This window comes from Leopardus geoffroyi, chromosome C3, assembly GCF_018350155.1.
Source record: "Leopardus geoffroyi isolate Oge1 chromosome C3, O.geoffroyi_Oge1_pat1.0, whole genome shotgun sequence".
Classification (NCBI taxonomy): Eukaryota; Metazoa; Chordata; class Mammalia; order Carnivora; family Felidae; genus Leopardus; species Leopardus geoffroyi.
The window spans coordinates 131,590,140-131,606,581 of NC_059338.1; the positions used below are offsets into that span (position 1 = coordinate 131,590,140).

The window sequence follows — 16,442 nt, forward strand, 5'->3', positions numbered from 1 at the left end:
CACTTGTTCAGATGAACAGAAATTTCTTTCTGCAGCCTTAATACTGTCCTTATCTAATAAGAGCTGCTTATCGTCCAGCTTCCTGACCTGACTCTTGAGATGGGTCTGTTGGCCGGCATTGTCCTGAGCACCACATACACCTATGTGCCCTGGCTGACGCTTGCCTCCAAAGGCTCAGCCGTTTCCTAACTGGCTTTGCCTGAAGACAGCTGACTTCCTTTGTCCTTGACCTTCTTCAGGTATCTAAAGTGAAGGCACTGTATAGTACTGAGCCTCTTTCCTTTCGGCTCTCAGGTGGGCCATGCTCCTTGTTGGCTATTGTTTCATCCCAAAGGCTGCCAATACCACCCGCCATAGGATCCACCTCCCTTAAATGCTTTCAAACACCTCTTGGACTAAAGTTTCTCTAGTGCAAAATTTAAAGGAGAACAGCTCCTGCAGTCCATTTGGGAAAAGGCCAAAGAGAAGGGAGAAAAATGTTTCCAAGGCAGAGGCTGCCTAAATTGCCCAGGGCTGGAAGAGGCACAGGATCAAGTCTAATTCCAATTCACTGCCCAGGAAACTGGCAGCCAGCAAGGCCCATCTTCTCCCCTTGCACATTCCCATGAAAGGCATGCCAGCACCAGGATTCCATGTCATGGTAATGCAGAGATTTGGGCCAACCATCCCATACATCCATTTGGTGGGTCCTACATTCACAAACAGCCTCAAGGTTAAATTTTGTCCCCTATCTCTATGCAAGGGGATACAGTTACCCAGGTACTTGACTAATGAGACCGAAAGAACACAAAGTCCATCATACAGATATAAGCTCGTATCCAGTACCAGATCATACCGCACCACAGGAAACTATGAAATAACAATTTCTATTAGCCCTGTTATTATTTTGTGAAAAGTACAATTCTATTCCGTGTTATGCTGTGTATGTGTAAAAATGTCTATTTGTTAAATATAGACATTTAAAATATACCATCCTTCTGAACTCTGCTTTGGCATGGTTGTCAGTGATTACTGTACTACAAAGTTCAATTAACAGAAGTGACACCAGGAAGAATGTTCTCTAACAGCCAAATTGTTACCTTCAGGGTCATGCCCAAAGACAAAATACAACAGGTCAATGGGCCTTGTGATGCTGTGTATCACAGTGGATGCACATAGCATGGATTATGGCATGATAACTGAAGTGATTATGGAATATTTATTCCGTGTCACTGAATAGATATTTTAACCTATTGTGGAATATTTGACATAAAAGGTCAAGTTTTTCCTTTTATGCCAGGGATTTGGTAAGTAAACTCATAACTTTTAAACTTTCTTTACTATAGAAATATTAATTATAAAATACAGAAAAAACAAAAGAGAAAAAAAAACCACTTTCAAGGATATGCAATACCTGTTAAGCTAAGAGATTATTTTTTAAATTCTGAAGAAAAGAGTGTGTCTTTCTACATGTCCATTTTACTATTTTTTTAATGTTTATTTATTTTGAGAGAGAGCATATGTGTGTGAGAGCTGGGGAGGCACAGGGAGAGAGAGAGAGAGAGAGAGAGAGAGAGAGAGAGAAGAGAGAGAGAATCCCAGGCAGGCTCCATGTTGTCAACTCAGAGCCCCACATGGGGCTTGATCCTGGGAACAGTGACGTCATGACCTGAACTGAAATCAAGAGTTGGACACTTAATCAACTGAGCCACCCAGATGCCCCTCTACATGTTCACTTTAATGTGTGTAACCCACAGAGAGAATTCTATATATGTTCAACTGAATTATCAAACTGAACAAGCAATCACGGTAATCACAAGGTGAACAGATTCTCCTCCAAAGATATCTCACCTCCTGAGCAAGTCAGGAAAAAGACATAGATTCCAAGCATTCCAACCAAGAGCTTCATAGTATAAGCAGGATCCTGATGTACCCATCACACAAACAGTGAGGGCTGGAGCATCATCCTACTGCAGTTTTAACAAAACAAACTGTTCCTAAGTTGTAAAAATACTATTCACACATAGCACTCACCTCACCACGAATTATTCTAGAGAAATAACAAGTTATATGATTTGAGAAGAGTACAGGAAAAGGTAGTGGTTTATATAAGACACCGTGCAGAGCTGTTTTTAAAAGGTTCCAAACCTCAGACAAATGAACAATATTTTCAACAAACTACCATATAATCAAATGTAAATAACTTCCATAATGTTTCTCCATTCAAACAGAGAGGAAAATGTAGATATTTAAATAAACAAATACAACCCCTTTATGAAAGTTTAGTAAAGAATCTACGCAGGTTAGCAAAGATTTGCTTAGCTTGATTAATAATTTGGAAACAAATTTATTATTTATAACTACATTAAAATTTCCAAAACAATGTCCTTAGCTGCTAGGTATAATGTGTAGGTAGATATCTTATCTGATATCTAATTTGAAGCAAGTTTCAACAATTTATCTGATGCGTAGGGGTATACAATAGCATAATGTAATAGGCCATTATCAACGTTACCTTCTTAGAGATGAAGAGATGGCTGTCTAAAATTTAGGCATTAAATGAACTCCCTCATCTGGGAAATCAGGTTATTGACCCTATTCTATCCTTAATAGAAATTCTTCAGAAAAACAAATGTGTGTACCTTAAGATTTTTTCTATTAACAGTACCTAATTGTTAATAATGTTGTTGTAAGCAAATAAGCCATATTAACCTTCAAATTTTCTGTGATTTAGTTGCTTATTTTTACATATTTGGCTACCACCCTCTGGAACATTTGATGGAACGATGATTTTGACCTCAATTGCTTACAGGCTTGAAAGAGTTCATTTAACACCTCCAAACAATCTCATTCATCTTCAAAATTCACTCCATACTTTCAGCAGTGACTCAAATATGCAACCTAATATTTGATGCTAGAAAGAGCAGTAACCTTTCTCAACCAAAACCCACAAGTGTAGCACATCTATTTCTTTCTTACAGATAAAAGAAAACAAAATATTCATAACTACAAAAAGACCTAGTTGAAATCTGTCCATTTGCTGTAAGAGGTGCATTCTCCTCATCGTATACAACAGAACTCTATTTTATTTCACTTATTTCCATGTCCTGGCCACAAGGTAAAACACTTCTAGAAGAAAACAAGATGCAAAACTAGGCATATCAAACAATGCAAAGGCGGTTTTATGACCATCCGCATTCAGTTCATTTGTATACACTATTTACATGTTGTAGATTATCAGATAGGATCTTAATTTCCAGCCAAATGGTGCATATGGCCTATTATACTTCCATAATCTTTACTGTTTTGAAGAAATAATAATTGAAAAAATTCTAAGTAATTCAAAGAATTCATATGATGATACGTTTTTCTGCTATTTTTCTTTTCTCTATTCCACATTCCATTTTCATCTATTATGCACAAAATACCAATACTATGCTTCTGCAGCTAAAGATGACTCTTGACACTTTATTCATTATTCATATTGCAATACAGTACTAAATATATGGGATGAAAATCAGTTTGCACTAACCCCCAAAGCTCTAAATAAAATTAGACAAACAGAATCATGCATTTGAATTAAATGCTGCAATTCATGGCAAAACAAAACAAACTTACTCTGAGATCTAGACATAAGCAGGCACAGTGGAAACATGAATTTACCTTCATTTTAAGCAAACAGGATGAACTCTAAGGTAGAGTAATGCCTCAGTTGTGGAAAAAAACGATACACCAACAGTAGGAAACATTATTGCCAGAGTAGACCTCACAAGGGAGGTAAACGGATGCATTCTGGACACTGACTTTGTGTGACCTTGCACAGCTTCATAAGATGGCCTCTTCCTCACGCATGGACCACCCTACTCCTGCAGCCCTCTCAACAACACCGGGCCATACTCTCTCTTTACCATGATCCTCTAAAGAACCAGACCAGGAGGCACCTCCTCCAACCTCAGTGACAGCACCGTGCCTCTATCCAAGGGGCTCAGGCCCCAGCCTTCTGCAGGACTCTGCATGTGATGGCCCCAGTGAGGGCTGTCTCCTCAAACTCTAGCCACCACCACCACACAGCACCATGGAAACCAGAACCCTTCCAAAGCCTCTGTTGCCCAGGCCTGTTCCTACCCAATAACCATATTTAAGAAAGAGCAATGCCATCCGATGACATTACATGGGAAGAATAACTCTGAGTCTCTAAGCTTCTGGAAAGTGTCTTTCACCCTGTAGCCACATAACACCTAAAACGAAGACAATCGCGCTCTCTGGGAAGTAGGCAACACCTTTCCGACCACACACAGGGAAGCAACACCCCGCTTTTCATACCTTTGCAGCCACGGACGAGTTAGGTTTCTCCAGCAAGTCCCAGAGCTTCTTCCTTTTCTCCGGGCAGCAGGTGTTGTCAAACTCTTCTCCCTCCCGCTCTCGCATCGTCTCGGCCTCCCGCCTCAGTTCTTCGTTCATCTGCTCCTTCTTTTGGTGATACCTGGCTTGGCAGCAGGACTCCAGGTAGATCTCATCAATCCCCCAGTAATCGAGCTCCTGGCCAAAAGAGAGTGCACACATTTCTTCCATCATGTGGAGTTTCCCCGTCCGGTAGAAATTTAAGATGGAAGTGAAGGCCCCCGGATGCCGGTCAAAGAAATACTCGTTCTCACTGAGGTTGTAGTCGTCGCACACCTCCAGGAGGCTCTCGTGCGTGTTGCAGTCCCGGAGCTTCCCCAAGCGTGTCCGCGGCAGCCGGTCCAACGTTCTCCACAACACTTCGTGGTTGAGGCCCCCCACGTTGATTTTCACCCTCCGCGAGCACGTCTTGCTCCTGATGATGTCCACAGGTTCCGGCGGAAGGGAGAGCGTTGATCTTGAAGTCTTCCTGTTTAAGCCAGGGGGAGCCTTTTCTGCCATTTTGAACCGGGCAAAGCCACACAGTCAGGATCCTCAAAAAGTCTGAGCTGTGGGAGGGTCAGCTGAAGTGATATCCCTCTGAGGCAGGCATGTCCACCGACACAACTGGAAAAAAGCAACAATCACTCAGTTACTTCCACTTTCCTAAGGCATTTCCCATTCTCTGGGATCGCTTTGTTGTTCGTGCACCACCAGGAGGTAAATATGGTATTAATTATCACGTATTGATGGAGATAGGAATCTCTGCCTGAAGATAGGAGAAAAGAGGAAAAGGCAAAACAATGCACTACACACACAGAAGAGGCTGTGCATTTGATTTTATACATCTAGAGGTTGGCAACTCCCAAATTTATCACCAGAGACCACTTTCTCAAGCTCTAGGCTCAAATATCTGTGTTGAACAGCTCGTTCTAGATGAACCACAAACACCTTGAACTAAACTGACCACACCTCCAACCTGCCCACCAGTTCCTGTCCTTTCTCCATTTCAGATTTCTGGCTCTCCTCATACCCACACCCAGCTATCCCAGCTAAACTCTGAGAAATCCTAATCCATGTGTCTACATCCTAATAAGCACCAGGCCTTAACCAACCGTACCTTCTAAACATTGCTTAAGCACTCCACTACCATTACCCAGTGCCTGTCACCCTTGAACCATGATTTTGGTTCAAACCCTCAGCATCTCTTGCCTACAATTCTACAACAGCTTCCTAAACTGGATCCCAAACTCTGGTGTTGTCAACCTAAAAACCATTCTCCATACAGCTACCAGAATGATCTGCTAAGATACAAACTTGACCTTTCCATGCTTTAAATCCTACAAAGGCTCATCATTCTCAGCAGTATAAAATTTCAGTTAGCCTTATTAGATCTGGCCTACCTCTCCACCCTCACCTCTCATCTCTCCTTCATCACTATATTCCAGCAATCCCAGACTACACACATCCTTCTGTCTCAAGTTCCTGGAACTTTCTTCATGCTGCGTCCTGCAAGGGCTTCTAGCTTTCCCATTTCCTTTGGTTTTTGTTATTATTTACTTATTTGAGAGAAAGAGTGAGCAAGGGAGGGGCAGAGAGAGAGAGAGAGAGAGAGAGAGAGAGGAGACACAGAATCCGAAGCAGGCTCCAGGCTCTAAGCTGTCAGCACAGAGCCCCATGTGGGGCTCGAAACCAGGAATCAGGAGATCATGACCTGAGTCAAAGTCAGATGCTTAACAAACTGAGCCACCCAGGCGCCCCTCCCATTTCCTTTTGACTAACTGCTGTTTCCTCTTCAAGACCCATTTCAGACATCATATCTTCCAAAAAAGGCCTCCATGATATCCCTCCTCTAGGATCATGAAGCTCTGTGAATGTCACTTCTATGTCATCATACCACTGCAATAACACCTTTCCCACAGGACATGGGGAATTCTTAAAGACAAAAAGTATCTTGTCTGTTGTATCCTTGTCACTGAAGCACAGTGCTCATAGATTGTGAAGGTTTAATAAATGTTAAATAATGGATCAATTCTTTGTTTTCCACAAAACAGCTGACAAAAGACCAAGTAGGGCTAATGTATATGGCCAGAAAAATGCATAAATGGGGTTATTTGAATGACTTGCCTAAAATGTGTTTATTTACATGTTGTGTATGTATATATTTGTGTGTGCATAGTATATGTCAGAATGTGTGTGTGTGCGTGTGTATATGTGTTTGTGTTTGTAGTCTTTTGTTCCACAGCTCTTTTCTCCTAATTCTTTAAGACACTACTGCTCTAGTATTCCCTCTTGTTGATCTATTATTTTGATCTGCAGCAGCAAGCATCTTCTTATTTGATCTGGCCCTGTAATGTTTTTGCAGAAAATCATGGAGTTTCAAGCAATACCTCCAAAACACCAATTGTAATGCAAAACACCATGTTTCACAGTCAATGCCTTTATACCAAAGGGAAAAACTCTCAGATTTAAGAGGTCCTTATAATTAGAACTCTCTTTTAAGATACACACCAATGTCTGCAATGTCTCTGATTTCTCCACTCCTGTGAGTTGAATTTATTTCTCCATCTGGAAGCCAAGTATCCTCTCAAATAAAAACAAGTCATATTTGTGGAAAAAAAGTAGATGGACTATATAAGAAGTATTTCATATCTGGCCAATAAATACAGTTGACTTGAGAGTTTTTTCAACTACATAGTGACAGAAATATTTTGAGTAGATAAATACTTTCATCTCAGGTCCCCAAAATACCTATTTTTACAAAAATAAAGAAGAGCCACAATGACTGGGTAAATCACTTAAATTCTCCGAGTCTCAATTTCTTACTGTACAAAATGAGGATAACAGTATCTACGGTATCACAGGCAGTATCATGATGACTCAGTGAGCTGGTTTAGGTGAAGTGCTCACTACAGGGCGGTAGATCTGAACAGAGTAAGAAAATCTGTATTTCTCATTTTAAGTTTGGTTTCTGTAAGGCGAGGAACTATTGGCCCCACCTTTTCTGCACCTGCACTGTACCTGCACATGATAGGCACCTCACAGCATGTATCCTTGATGCTATCAATACCCATGCCCAAACCGTGTACTCGGGTGACAAGAGAATGTGTATATATACACATACAAAAAATTGAGCAACAATATTAGGATCAGGGAAAACAATTAAAAATATTAGAGATGGGCAGTTCCGGTAGCAAATCGGAATGTCTGTTCTGCATTAAATAACTGGGTGGCAAATGCAATGACATCTCAGCAATCCATAAAGATTATGTGAACAGACCACATGAATAATACACAAAGGCTAATCCGTTTTTAACTGGCTACAAATAAAGGTAAAATGAATTTACTCTTTCTGAAATATCATGTCTTACACTAATATGAAAAAGATAAACAGTTTTGGAACTGACTAGAATATCAGAATCGGAGGTTTCCCGGAAAGAGTGAGAACAGACTCCAACATTGATACAAACATCTCATGTTCATGGTCAGGGGCTTAGTGTGACGTGCTATCTTGTAAAAGGCATTACTAAACGTATAAATGTTATTTCACAGTTACCATTTTTCTCAGCTAATTTCACACATGATTTACAGTGAATGTCCTTTTTGTAGTTTGTATGTCTCAAGTGAAGGGAGATCATAAGACATATTTCAAAATATCTTTTTTTACAGTTCAAAATCTTTCTATTATAGGAAATCCAGTGTCGATTGCAAATCCTACCATAAAAGACAGCTGAAATTCAATGCCCCATCTTCAAAGCAGGGGTAGAGCAACTTAGGATGAGAGAATGTGACCAACTGATTTGATTTTCTTAAGACTTAATTTTCTTAAGACTCTGATTACTGTTACACAGTGGTTAAGTTTTTCTTTTCCCTTGCCAGAATGTTCTGCTTGTTGCCTGATGAGGAATGGAGGCTCAAGGACAGAAGTTCTCAAGCAGTTGAAGAGCTGTGAATGGTGTTGAATTCATCAAGCTTTCAGAATAACAGTAGAAAACAAATGGTCATATTTGGAGCCCACAGTTCAAGTCAAGTGCAGAGCACAGTACCTCTGAAATGCACTGAGCCTTTCTGTTTGCTCGCCTGCCTGTCATTCTCCCTTCTCTTTGTTTCTCTGCACCTTTTCCCTCCCGCTTTCCTGTCTCTGTTTCCCCACAGGCTGCTTATCTTTTTCTTCCATTCCTCTCCCGCTGTTCCAGTCTTGTTCCCTCACTTTTTCTACCCTCAGATCCTTTGACCAACCGCAAAACCAAACTATCTGCAGTAAAACCTTGGATTGCGAGTAACTTGTTCTGTGAGTGCTCTGCAAGATGAGCAAACATTTCTAACACGTTTTAACTTGATGAAAAAATAATGTCTTGTATTACCAGCTGGACGCGATGCTAAACAACATCACGTGATCACAGCTGAGCCAATGGTTCTTGAAATTCACTTTGAAATAGGAGTGCTTTGGATCACCAGCATGTTTCTAGAACAAATTATGCTTGCAAACCAAGGTTTTCCTATATTTGCAAACTTGTTTCTATCTCCTTAATATGAAATCCTCCTGAGCTGAAAATGCCACATCTCTATCCAGAAGAAGAGAAGAACATCTAAATTGAGCTGCTTTGTATGGGAAGTTGTATGAAACTGCACAAGGCTCTGCTCTGAGGCTCAGGACCGCTGGGTACAGTTGGGCTGACCTTCTGTCTCCCCCTCATCGTTCTGGTTGGACTTGTTTCCACCACTAAACAATGGCATTTTATGCCTACAAGTCATTAATATCCTAGGACACTTGGCTAATCTTTCCTCCCGCTATGATTCCATGACCTCTACCGCCCTCTGCTCCAATCACCATCTTCAGTTTAGCTAAAAGTAAACACATCATACTACTTTAGAGTTAGTGAAGACTTTTCCTGCCCAGCTTCTTAAAAAAAAGTTTTTAAAAAAAATATCGTCTCCATATTTCAAGAACTCTTTCATGTTTACCAGAGGTTGAAAATACCTTCAGACCATCATAAAAGTTTCACGTCTTTTATTTAGTGTTTAGTTAAATTTCTATATTTTGAGTTTTCATTTTTCATCGACATTCTTTTCTGCTATATTTATCTTACTTCTCACAATGAACCTGCCAGTTCCCTCTGGGTTAGGTACTGTGTCTTGACACTCTTAAGAGCTTAAAGAATTTAGGTTTTTAATTTTAGTAATTAAAATGGATATGATGCGATGTTTTTTTCACATTTAGTTTTATAAGTGAAATTATGTCTATCATAATAATTTTACTCCATAAAAATTAATCATCTAATTAAAGTTAGCATATAAGTATAATATAAAATATAATAATTCAATGTTTAAACGATATAGATGTTAGGCCATTGTATAGAACTTACGTTAGAAACTGAAGACATTTTTATTTCATGAGCAAAATCTAAGTAAATTTTTCTTTTGGCAGTTTGTTGATTTATTTCACCTCATTTGATCAACAGAAAGTCAAGCTTGCAACAATCAGTCGACCAGTGCAAATGTACTAAAATTCCCTTCATTAGTCTGTTAGAGAAAAAAACGACTCTTTAAACAATAAACAACAACAAACATTCTCGTTTTGCACAGCTGCACTGTGCTCTTACCAGCAGCGTAAAATTATACTGCCACCCGTTCAGGGCCAAACCTAAAACACAACTTTCTGATCATGGCATCGTAATTACAGCTTGAGACTCCAGGTTGTGGCTGTGGGGGGGTAACTGTATTCTCAAAAATACTACCATTATGTCATATACTTGACACTTCCTCAGGGTAGCAAGGCAGGATAAGTCCTATGTGTGATCCTGTGAAGAAGAAAAGCAAATCTTTCTAAAGTTCTAAGTGATGTTTAACATTTCATTTCTGTGTTGCTAATACACATGGAGCAGTCATTTGCACACAATAGCTCTGCGACCTTAAAGTCTAAATCACTCTCTATATATGGTCTAAATGCTCTAAAGCATTTTCTCCAATTTTCATGTATGGTGTTAAGTAGTAAATGCATCTTTTTTTGTAACGGCTATTTCTGTTTCAGAGAGCCACAAAGTTGATTTGTAATTTGTAGTAGATATCCAAAGAGAAAGGCGCCATATTAGTTGAAAATGTAATCAATGCTTTATTTTTATTTATTTATTTTTTTAAGTTTATTTTATTTTGATTGAGAGCAAGAGTGAGTGGGGGGTGGGCAGAAAGAGAGGAGAGAGAGAAAATCGCAAGCAGGTTCTGCACTGTCCGCGCAGAGCCTGATGCAGGGCTTGAACTCATGAAGTACAAGATCATGAACTTAGCTGAAATCAAGAGTCAGATGCTTAATCGACTGAGCCACCCAGGCACCCCCATCAATGCTTCTTTTTAAAAAAAAAATGTTAGAACTTGCTGAAAATTTTTAAAGTATTTCCAGGATTTACTAATGAAAAATAAAATTATAACAAGTTAAAAGCAAATCAAATTTGTTTAAGAAAGATAGTACTTTAAAGTAAGGTCCTAGAAGCTCACCTGTCCTAAGAAATTCAACAAACCTGCTGAATTACTTTAGAACCTGGCCAGAAATACTAATGAATTTCATGGTGTTTATTGGTTTTTAATATGTCAAGTTCTACTAATAACTGAAACACTGTCCTTGTCATCAGAATGGTGAAAGGTGGCATTTCTTTCCTGCAATCAAAAGCTGCTAATATCAGTATGTTCCTCGACTTTAGCACAACTCTTTAGTCCTTAGTTTAAAAAAAATCCAGGACTTTTATCCTTGATATAACCGATGCTTTTTTTAGATACACTCAAACAAAATCATAAAAGCTTTGCTTTCAGTGGTCAGAGGAAGCATTGTGTTGCAGTAAGAAGGGGAAAAGACAAGTAATAAGTAGAATATGCAATATGAGCACTTTCAATAGCACAGATGTCTCTGAAAAACCAAATTTATAAATAAATTATTTTATTTAGAGACATAATATGATTTTTCTTCATCAGGACTGAGAACTATTTAAATAATTAGATCATATATATATATACATATATGTATATATATATATACATATATATATATATATATATATATACATATATGTATATATATATATGTTTGCTACAATTAGACAGTAAAACACTAGGTTTGCCTTTAGAAAATATGGCTTTTTATAAGACATAGCTGACAAAAAAAAATGCTTCCCTACTTTGAAAAATATAACACTGTTATTATAATGCATCTTGGACCACTTATAAACTACAAGGTATAGCTGTGGCTTGAAAATTCTCACTCTATTTCCAAACACACAAAAAAGGCTAAAACTTTCATGGGCGCATTCAGCCATTCAGCTGGTGGAAGATTTACTATTATGAAAGTAAAAGTGCCCTTTACGTTGGGGCCCAAGATGTGTCCTTTTAAATGTTTCCTCCTGCAAAAGTCTTCCCAGAGTCACAATGCAGTGAAGGGGATAAATAAGATGAAAGGCAATGAGAAAAATAAAAAGGGCAACCAACAGAGAAACCACTGGTGTCGTGCCACTGAAAGAAATAAAAACGAGGCTGGGCCACCCTGTGACCTCCTGATAAAAATCACAAACTTCAGCTGCTACCTGCTGTTCCATGTGGATGATGCAATCTTCAGTTTGGGTGACGGACTTAAATTTCATATGCCATCTGGGTGTTTGGCATCTGTAAGTTAGATTTAGCCTCTATAAAACCAAGTAAAAAAATGTTCATGCAATTTGGATAGGATTTGAACATTTTGTTAGGTTTCTTCCATCAAAATTAGCTTTTAGATCATGTAATGATTGGTCTGGAACGTTCACTAGTAACACTCTTGACAAGGAATGTTTCTCTCAGTTGAGCTCCATTTAATAGCAAAACTACACTTTCCAATTACATTCCACTCCCTTACTTCTCCCTAATCAAACACATTACAGGCAATGTGGTTTTTATTAAGAGCTCAAATACTAAGTCTGGTTTGAGATGAGTCTCTATGGCCTAAACATTATACCATACTTTATATCCCCTCATATTTGGAGACTAGAATCACAAAGTGTGGCAGAAGGGAGCTTGTATATGATCTGGTCCAATTCTTTATTTCCAGGTTTCAAATCTGAGATCCAATGAGGTCATGTGACTTGGTTGATCTCTCTCTGGTAGTTGCTATATTTAGACTAGAATCCAGATCTATAAATGCCTACATAAGTCTCTTTCCATTACATCCCCGCCTCATTATTCTTTGCTTTCCACCTTCTAGACAAAGTTTTTAAAAGCTTTTATTTCTTTGTCTGCCTCCATGTCAAAATATTGATTCAAACTCCACTAAAAGTTGAGATGTGTTATTTCCTATATATTGTTCATTTAAAGGGCACCCTTAAAAGGGTAATGGCTGTAGCCAGGCAACTTGATTGTATTCTTATGAAGAAAGGTGAACTTCACAGAATCGTTTTTTCATTGCCTCTGCTTTCCTAGTGCCAGTTTTCATGATAACCACCTCCGGACCCCTCAGTCAGTCCTGTATACTGCAGCCCCAACACCAGCAGACTGGAGTCATCTCTTGTAGAAGATGCTTCCATGCCTCCCACTCTCCACATAAAGACAAGCTACATACAAAGATTGCAAGGTCTGCCCTCTACTTCTTTCTGCAGTTCTATCACGTACCTTGCTCCCTCTCATGCTCTGTGTTCTAGCTTTTCCTTTCATTTTTTTAACGTGTACCCTCCTTCTACCACAGGGAATTTGGACACCTTCTACTCTCTCCCTTCTTCACCTTCAGAAATCAATTCAAGAATCACATCATAGATAGCATCCCCCAATCACCTTGATTATGCAATAACCCTATTTTAAGAACATATAGAATTAGGTGCCTTTTACATGTGGCACTTGTCACAACAGCCGTTTCATATTTATTGGGATGAGTATTTTGATTATTGACTAATATCCATCTTCTTTATTAGACTCTAAGTTCCTTGAAGGCAGCGATCATGTCTCATTTTACTCACCATTGTAGCCCAAGTGTCTGGCACGAAGTAGAGCCACAATGAGATTAGTTGAATGAAAAAGTGAATGATTAGATTTATATTTTACTTAACATTTATTTATTTATTTATTTATTTATTTATTTATTTATTTTAATGTTTATTTATTTTTGAGACAGGAGACAGAGAGAGACAGAGCATGAATGGGGGAGGGTCAGAGAGAGAGGGAGACACAGAATCTGAAACAGGCTCCAGGCTCGAGCGGTCAGCACAGAGCCCGACACGGGGCTCGAACTCATGGACCGTAAGATCATGACCTGAGCCGAAGTCGGACGCTCAACTGACTGAGCCACCCAGGCGCCCCTACTTAACATTTATTTAAAAATCATATTCATTCCAGCTACCTCATATTACCTGCCACTCCCCAAATCCAATATGACCTTCATGAATGAAATGCTCTTTTCCAAATTCTCTATCTGATAAAACGCTTTTTTTTTAATGTTTAGTTTTGAGAGAGAAAGAGCAAGAGCACGGGAAGGGGAGAGAGAGAGCAGGCAGAGGGTCCAAAGTGGGCTCCGCGCTGACAGCATACAGTCCGACGTGGGGCTGGAACCCATAAACCATGAGTTCATGAGCTGAGCCAAAGTTGGATGCTTAACTGACTGAGCCACCCAGGTACCCCTCCATCTGAGAAAATCTTATTTATTATTCAAGGTCAAGAACACATACCTTGTTCTAGGGTGAGTTAATCTATTCTGCTATAATGGACTAGAAGTTTGTCCTATATATTATAATGCTTTTATCATTGTATCATAGCTATTTGCTTATTCATTCTTTTTATTCATTCATCCAGCAGATATTTATGTGCCCTACTCTGCTTGAGGCACAGTCTCTGACATCATGGTAGGCATTCTACAAACAAACACACAAGCAACTGACTACAACTGTGATGTAAACCACAGTGGAGAAGACGGTGTTGTGAGCTTTAACTGAAAATATCTTCTTGGTTGTGGGTTCTTAAAAGTAATGAACATCTCTTATCGATATTTGCAACTTTGGTATGCAAATGCTTAACAAATGTTTGGACTATCCAAGAGAATGAGTGAATGAGTGAATAATGAACTTCAAGGCATTATTATCCTTTTTTCTTTTTTTTCTTTTCTTTTCTTTTTTTTTTTTTTTTTTTTGGTCAAACGTTCTGGTTAACATCATCAGTGTATCTTGGTGACTTCCAATTTGTTTAGAAGTTCTACTGGCCTTTATTTACCTATTTTGACAAGGCCTGGGTTCAGACAAGAGCTAGATTTTCTGGAAACATGTAGGGAAGAAATGATAAATAAATAAGACTCTCGAATAATTATTGCTGTCCCAATTGGGATATGCTGCCTGAAAACACTACTGGACCTTGTAATAATGTTCAAGTAGAGCCAGGTGACCATCTGTCAGGTACACACAGGAGAAATTCCTGCCCTGCTGAGAGATTGAGAAGATGGCCACAAAGTGCCTTCTATCACTCAAATTTTATGATTCTATGAGATTTGAGTAACTATTACTCATCTACATTTCCCACTGGACAAATGAAGAACAGGAAAAAGTTCACCCTTGTCAATTTCTTAAGCTGAAATTTTGCAAAAGTGAATTTTCTATTTCTCAGCTCACACTACTCACTCCTAAGAAAAATATGCAAGCCCAAAGAACCAATGTGATTGAATTTCCACTAACAAAAGAATAAAAGAAGAGAAAAGAAGGTATCAGAATTAGTGAGTCCATTTTTTTTTTCCTCAAAAGATGAGCTTACACCCTTCAACAATGATCTTTTCTTTTTCTAAGTCTGCCATGGGAAGACCATATGAGGGAGGCAAAATTTACTCAAAGGAATGCCCTGACAGTAATGGAAACAGAAGAACAGTACCTGGGTTGGGAAAATAGCTTAAGTTGAAAGGCAGAGATCTCTCCCAATTTATTTAAATCACAATGAATAGGTGACCACATTTTCAGACTCAAAGCAGACTATGGCCAAAATCCACCTGAGGATACTCAGTGTAACCACAGACAAAGGTACCTTTCCAGACTGTACATATTCAAAATACTGTCATGTGTTCTAGCTTCTGGCCTGAAAACACAGTTTCTAACAAGTCACTGGTATCCTTCATTAATGAAACTAATTTAAAAAATCAGGATGTGTCATAAGTAATCATATGCTTGGTTTTTATTCTGTGCGTTAAGTAGAAAAGGAAGGAGGCTCACTGAACTATAGACATCGATCTCCACATCCCCTTTAATTAATGTTTCCCATCTAGCCTTGTCATCAGTGAGGATCATTAAACAGCATTTATTAAGCATCCATCTGCATATGGCACTTTATAAATATCCCTCCCCTCGCCCCTGCCCCCTTTCTCAATCTACCATGTGTCTCTGTTGTGTAAAATGCTAGGGAGCTACCATGATAATAAGTAATTAATGGTAAGAATGTAAGGCAGATGGATGAGATGACCTACTAGTATCTAAGAAACTTAGAATGTTAAATTCACTGCTAATAATATAATTTCGTACAATTGGATGAGGAAAATGAATTAATCATATTCCATCAACATTTTCTAAAATAAAAATGTGAAAACTCAGGACCACAGATGGACTGACTGAAGCCTTGAGTTCATGTGACTTGTACCAGATGATACAGTCTTGAAATAAATACTTTGGAAAACAGTGTGGAAAAATCGTAAAAAGTATGGTTGTGATAGTACAATAAGGAATGCTACTTGGAAGCAAAGGTGAAAATATTCGTAAATTAAGGACAGCTATTGTTTTCACTGAAAGGAGTAGTCTGTTTAAGAATGATGAAATTAAGGACTTTTAGCCCCTTTTCCAGTTCTTGTTTAATGTTGTTATATTATTTTCTGAATTTCTTTTCTTCCAAAAATGAATCAATAATATTGGATATAGGTATGGTGATATTTAAAGCACTCCTTTTCACTTTTATGAGCCTCATGTAGTCAGGATTATGGGCAAAGAGCATGTCAGTGTACAATAAGCTATTGCTATAAAATCCAGATTTGCAATTTGGATTTTATTTCAGCTTAAGGTCAAAATGTCCATAAGCAGAAACTGTATTTCTTAGAAGGCAGGGATATTCTTGGAGATGTA

At 38.7% G+C, this 16,442-nt stretch overlaps 1 protein-coding gene across 1 annotated transcript in view; it reads right to left on the reverse strand.

Annotated features, from left to right (window-relative positions):
• The window catches only part of KCNB2 (potassium voltage-gated channel subfamily B member 2), a 388,139-nt gene that overhangs the window by 356,137 nt on the left and 15,560 nt on the right, over positions 1-16,442 (reverse strand). Inside the window, exon 2 of the mRNA XM_045454916.1 lies at positions 4,303-4,986. Within this exon, the coding sequence (XP_045310872.1) occupies positions 4,303-4,881 (579 nt within the window). The 5' untranslated portion in view covers positions 4,882-4,986. The remainder of the gene's footprint in view (positions 1-4,302; positions 4,987-16,442) is intronic.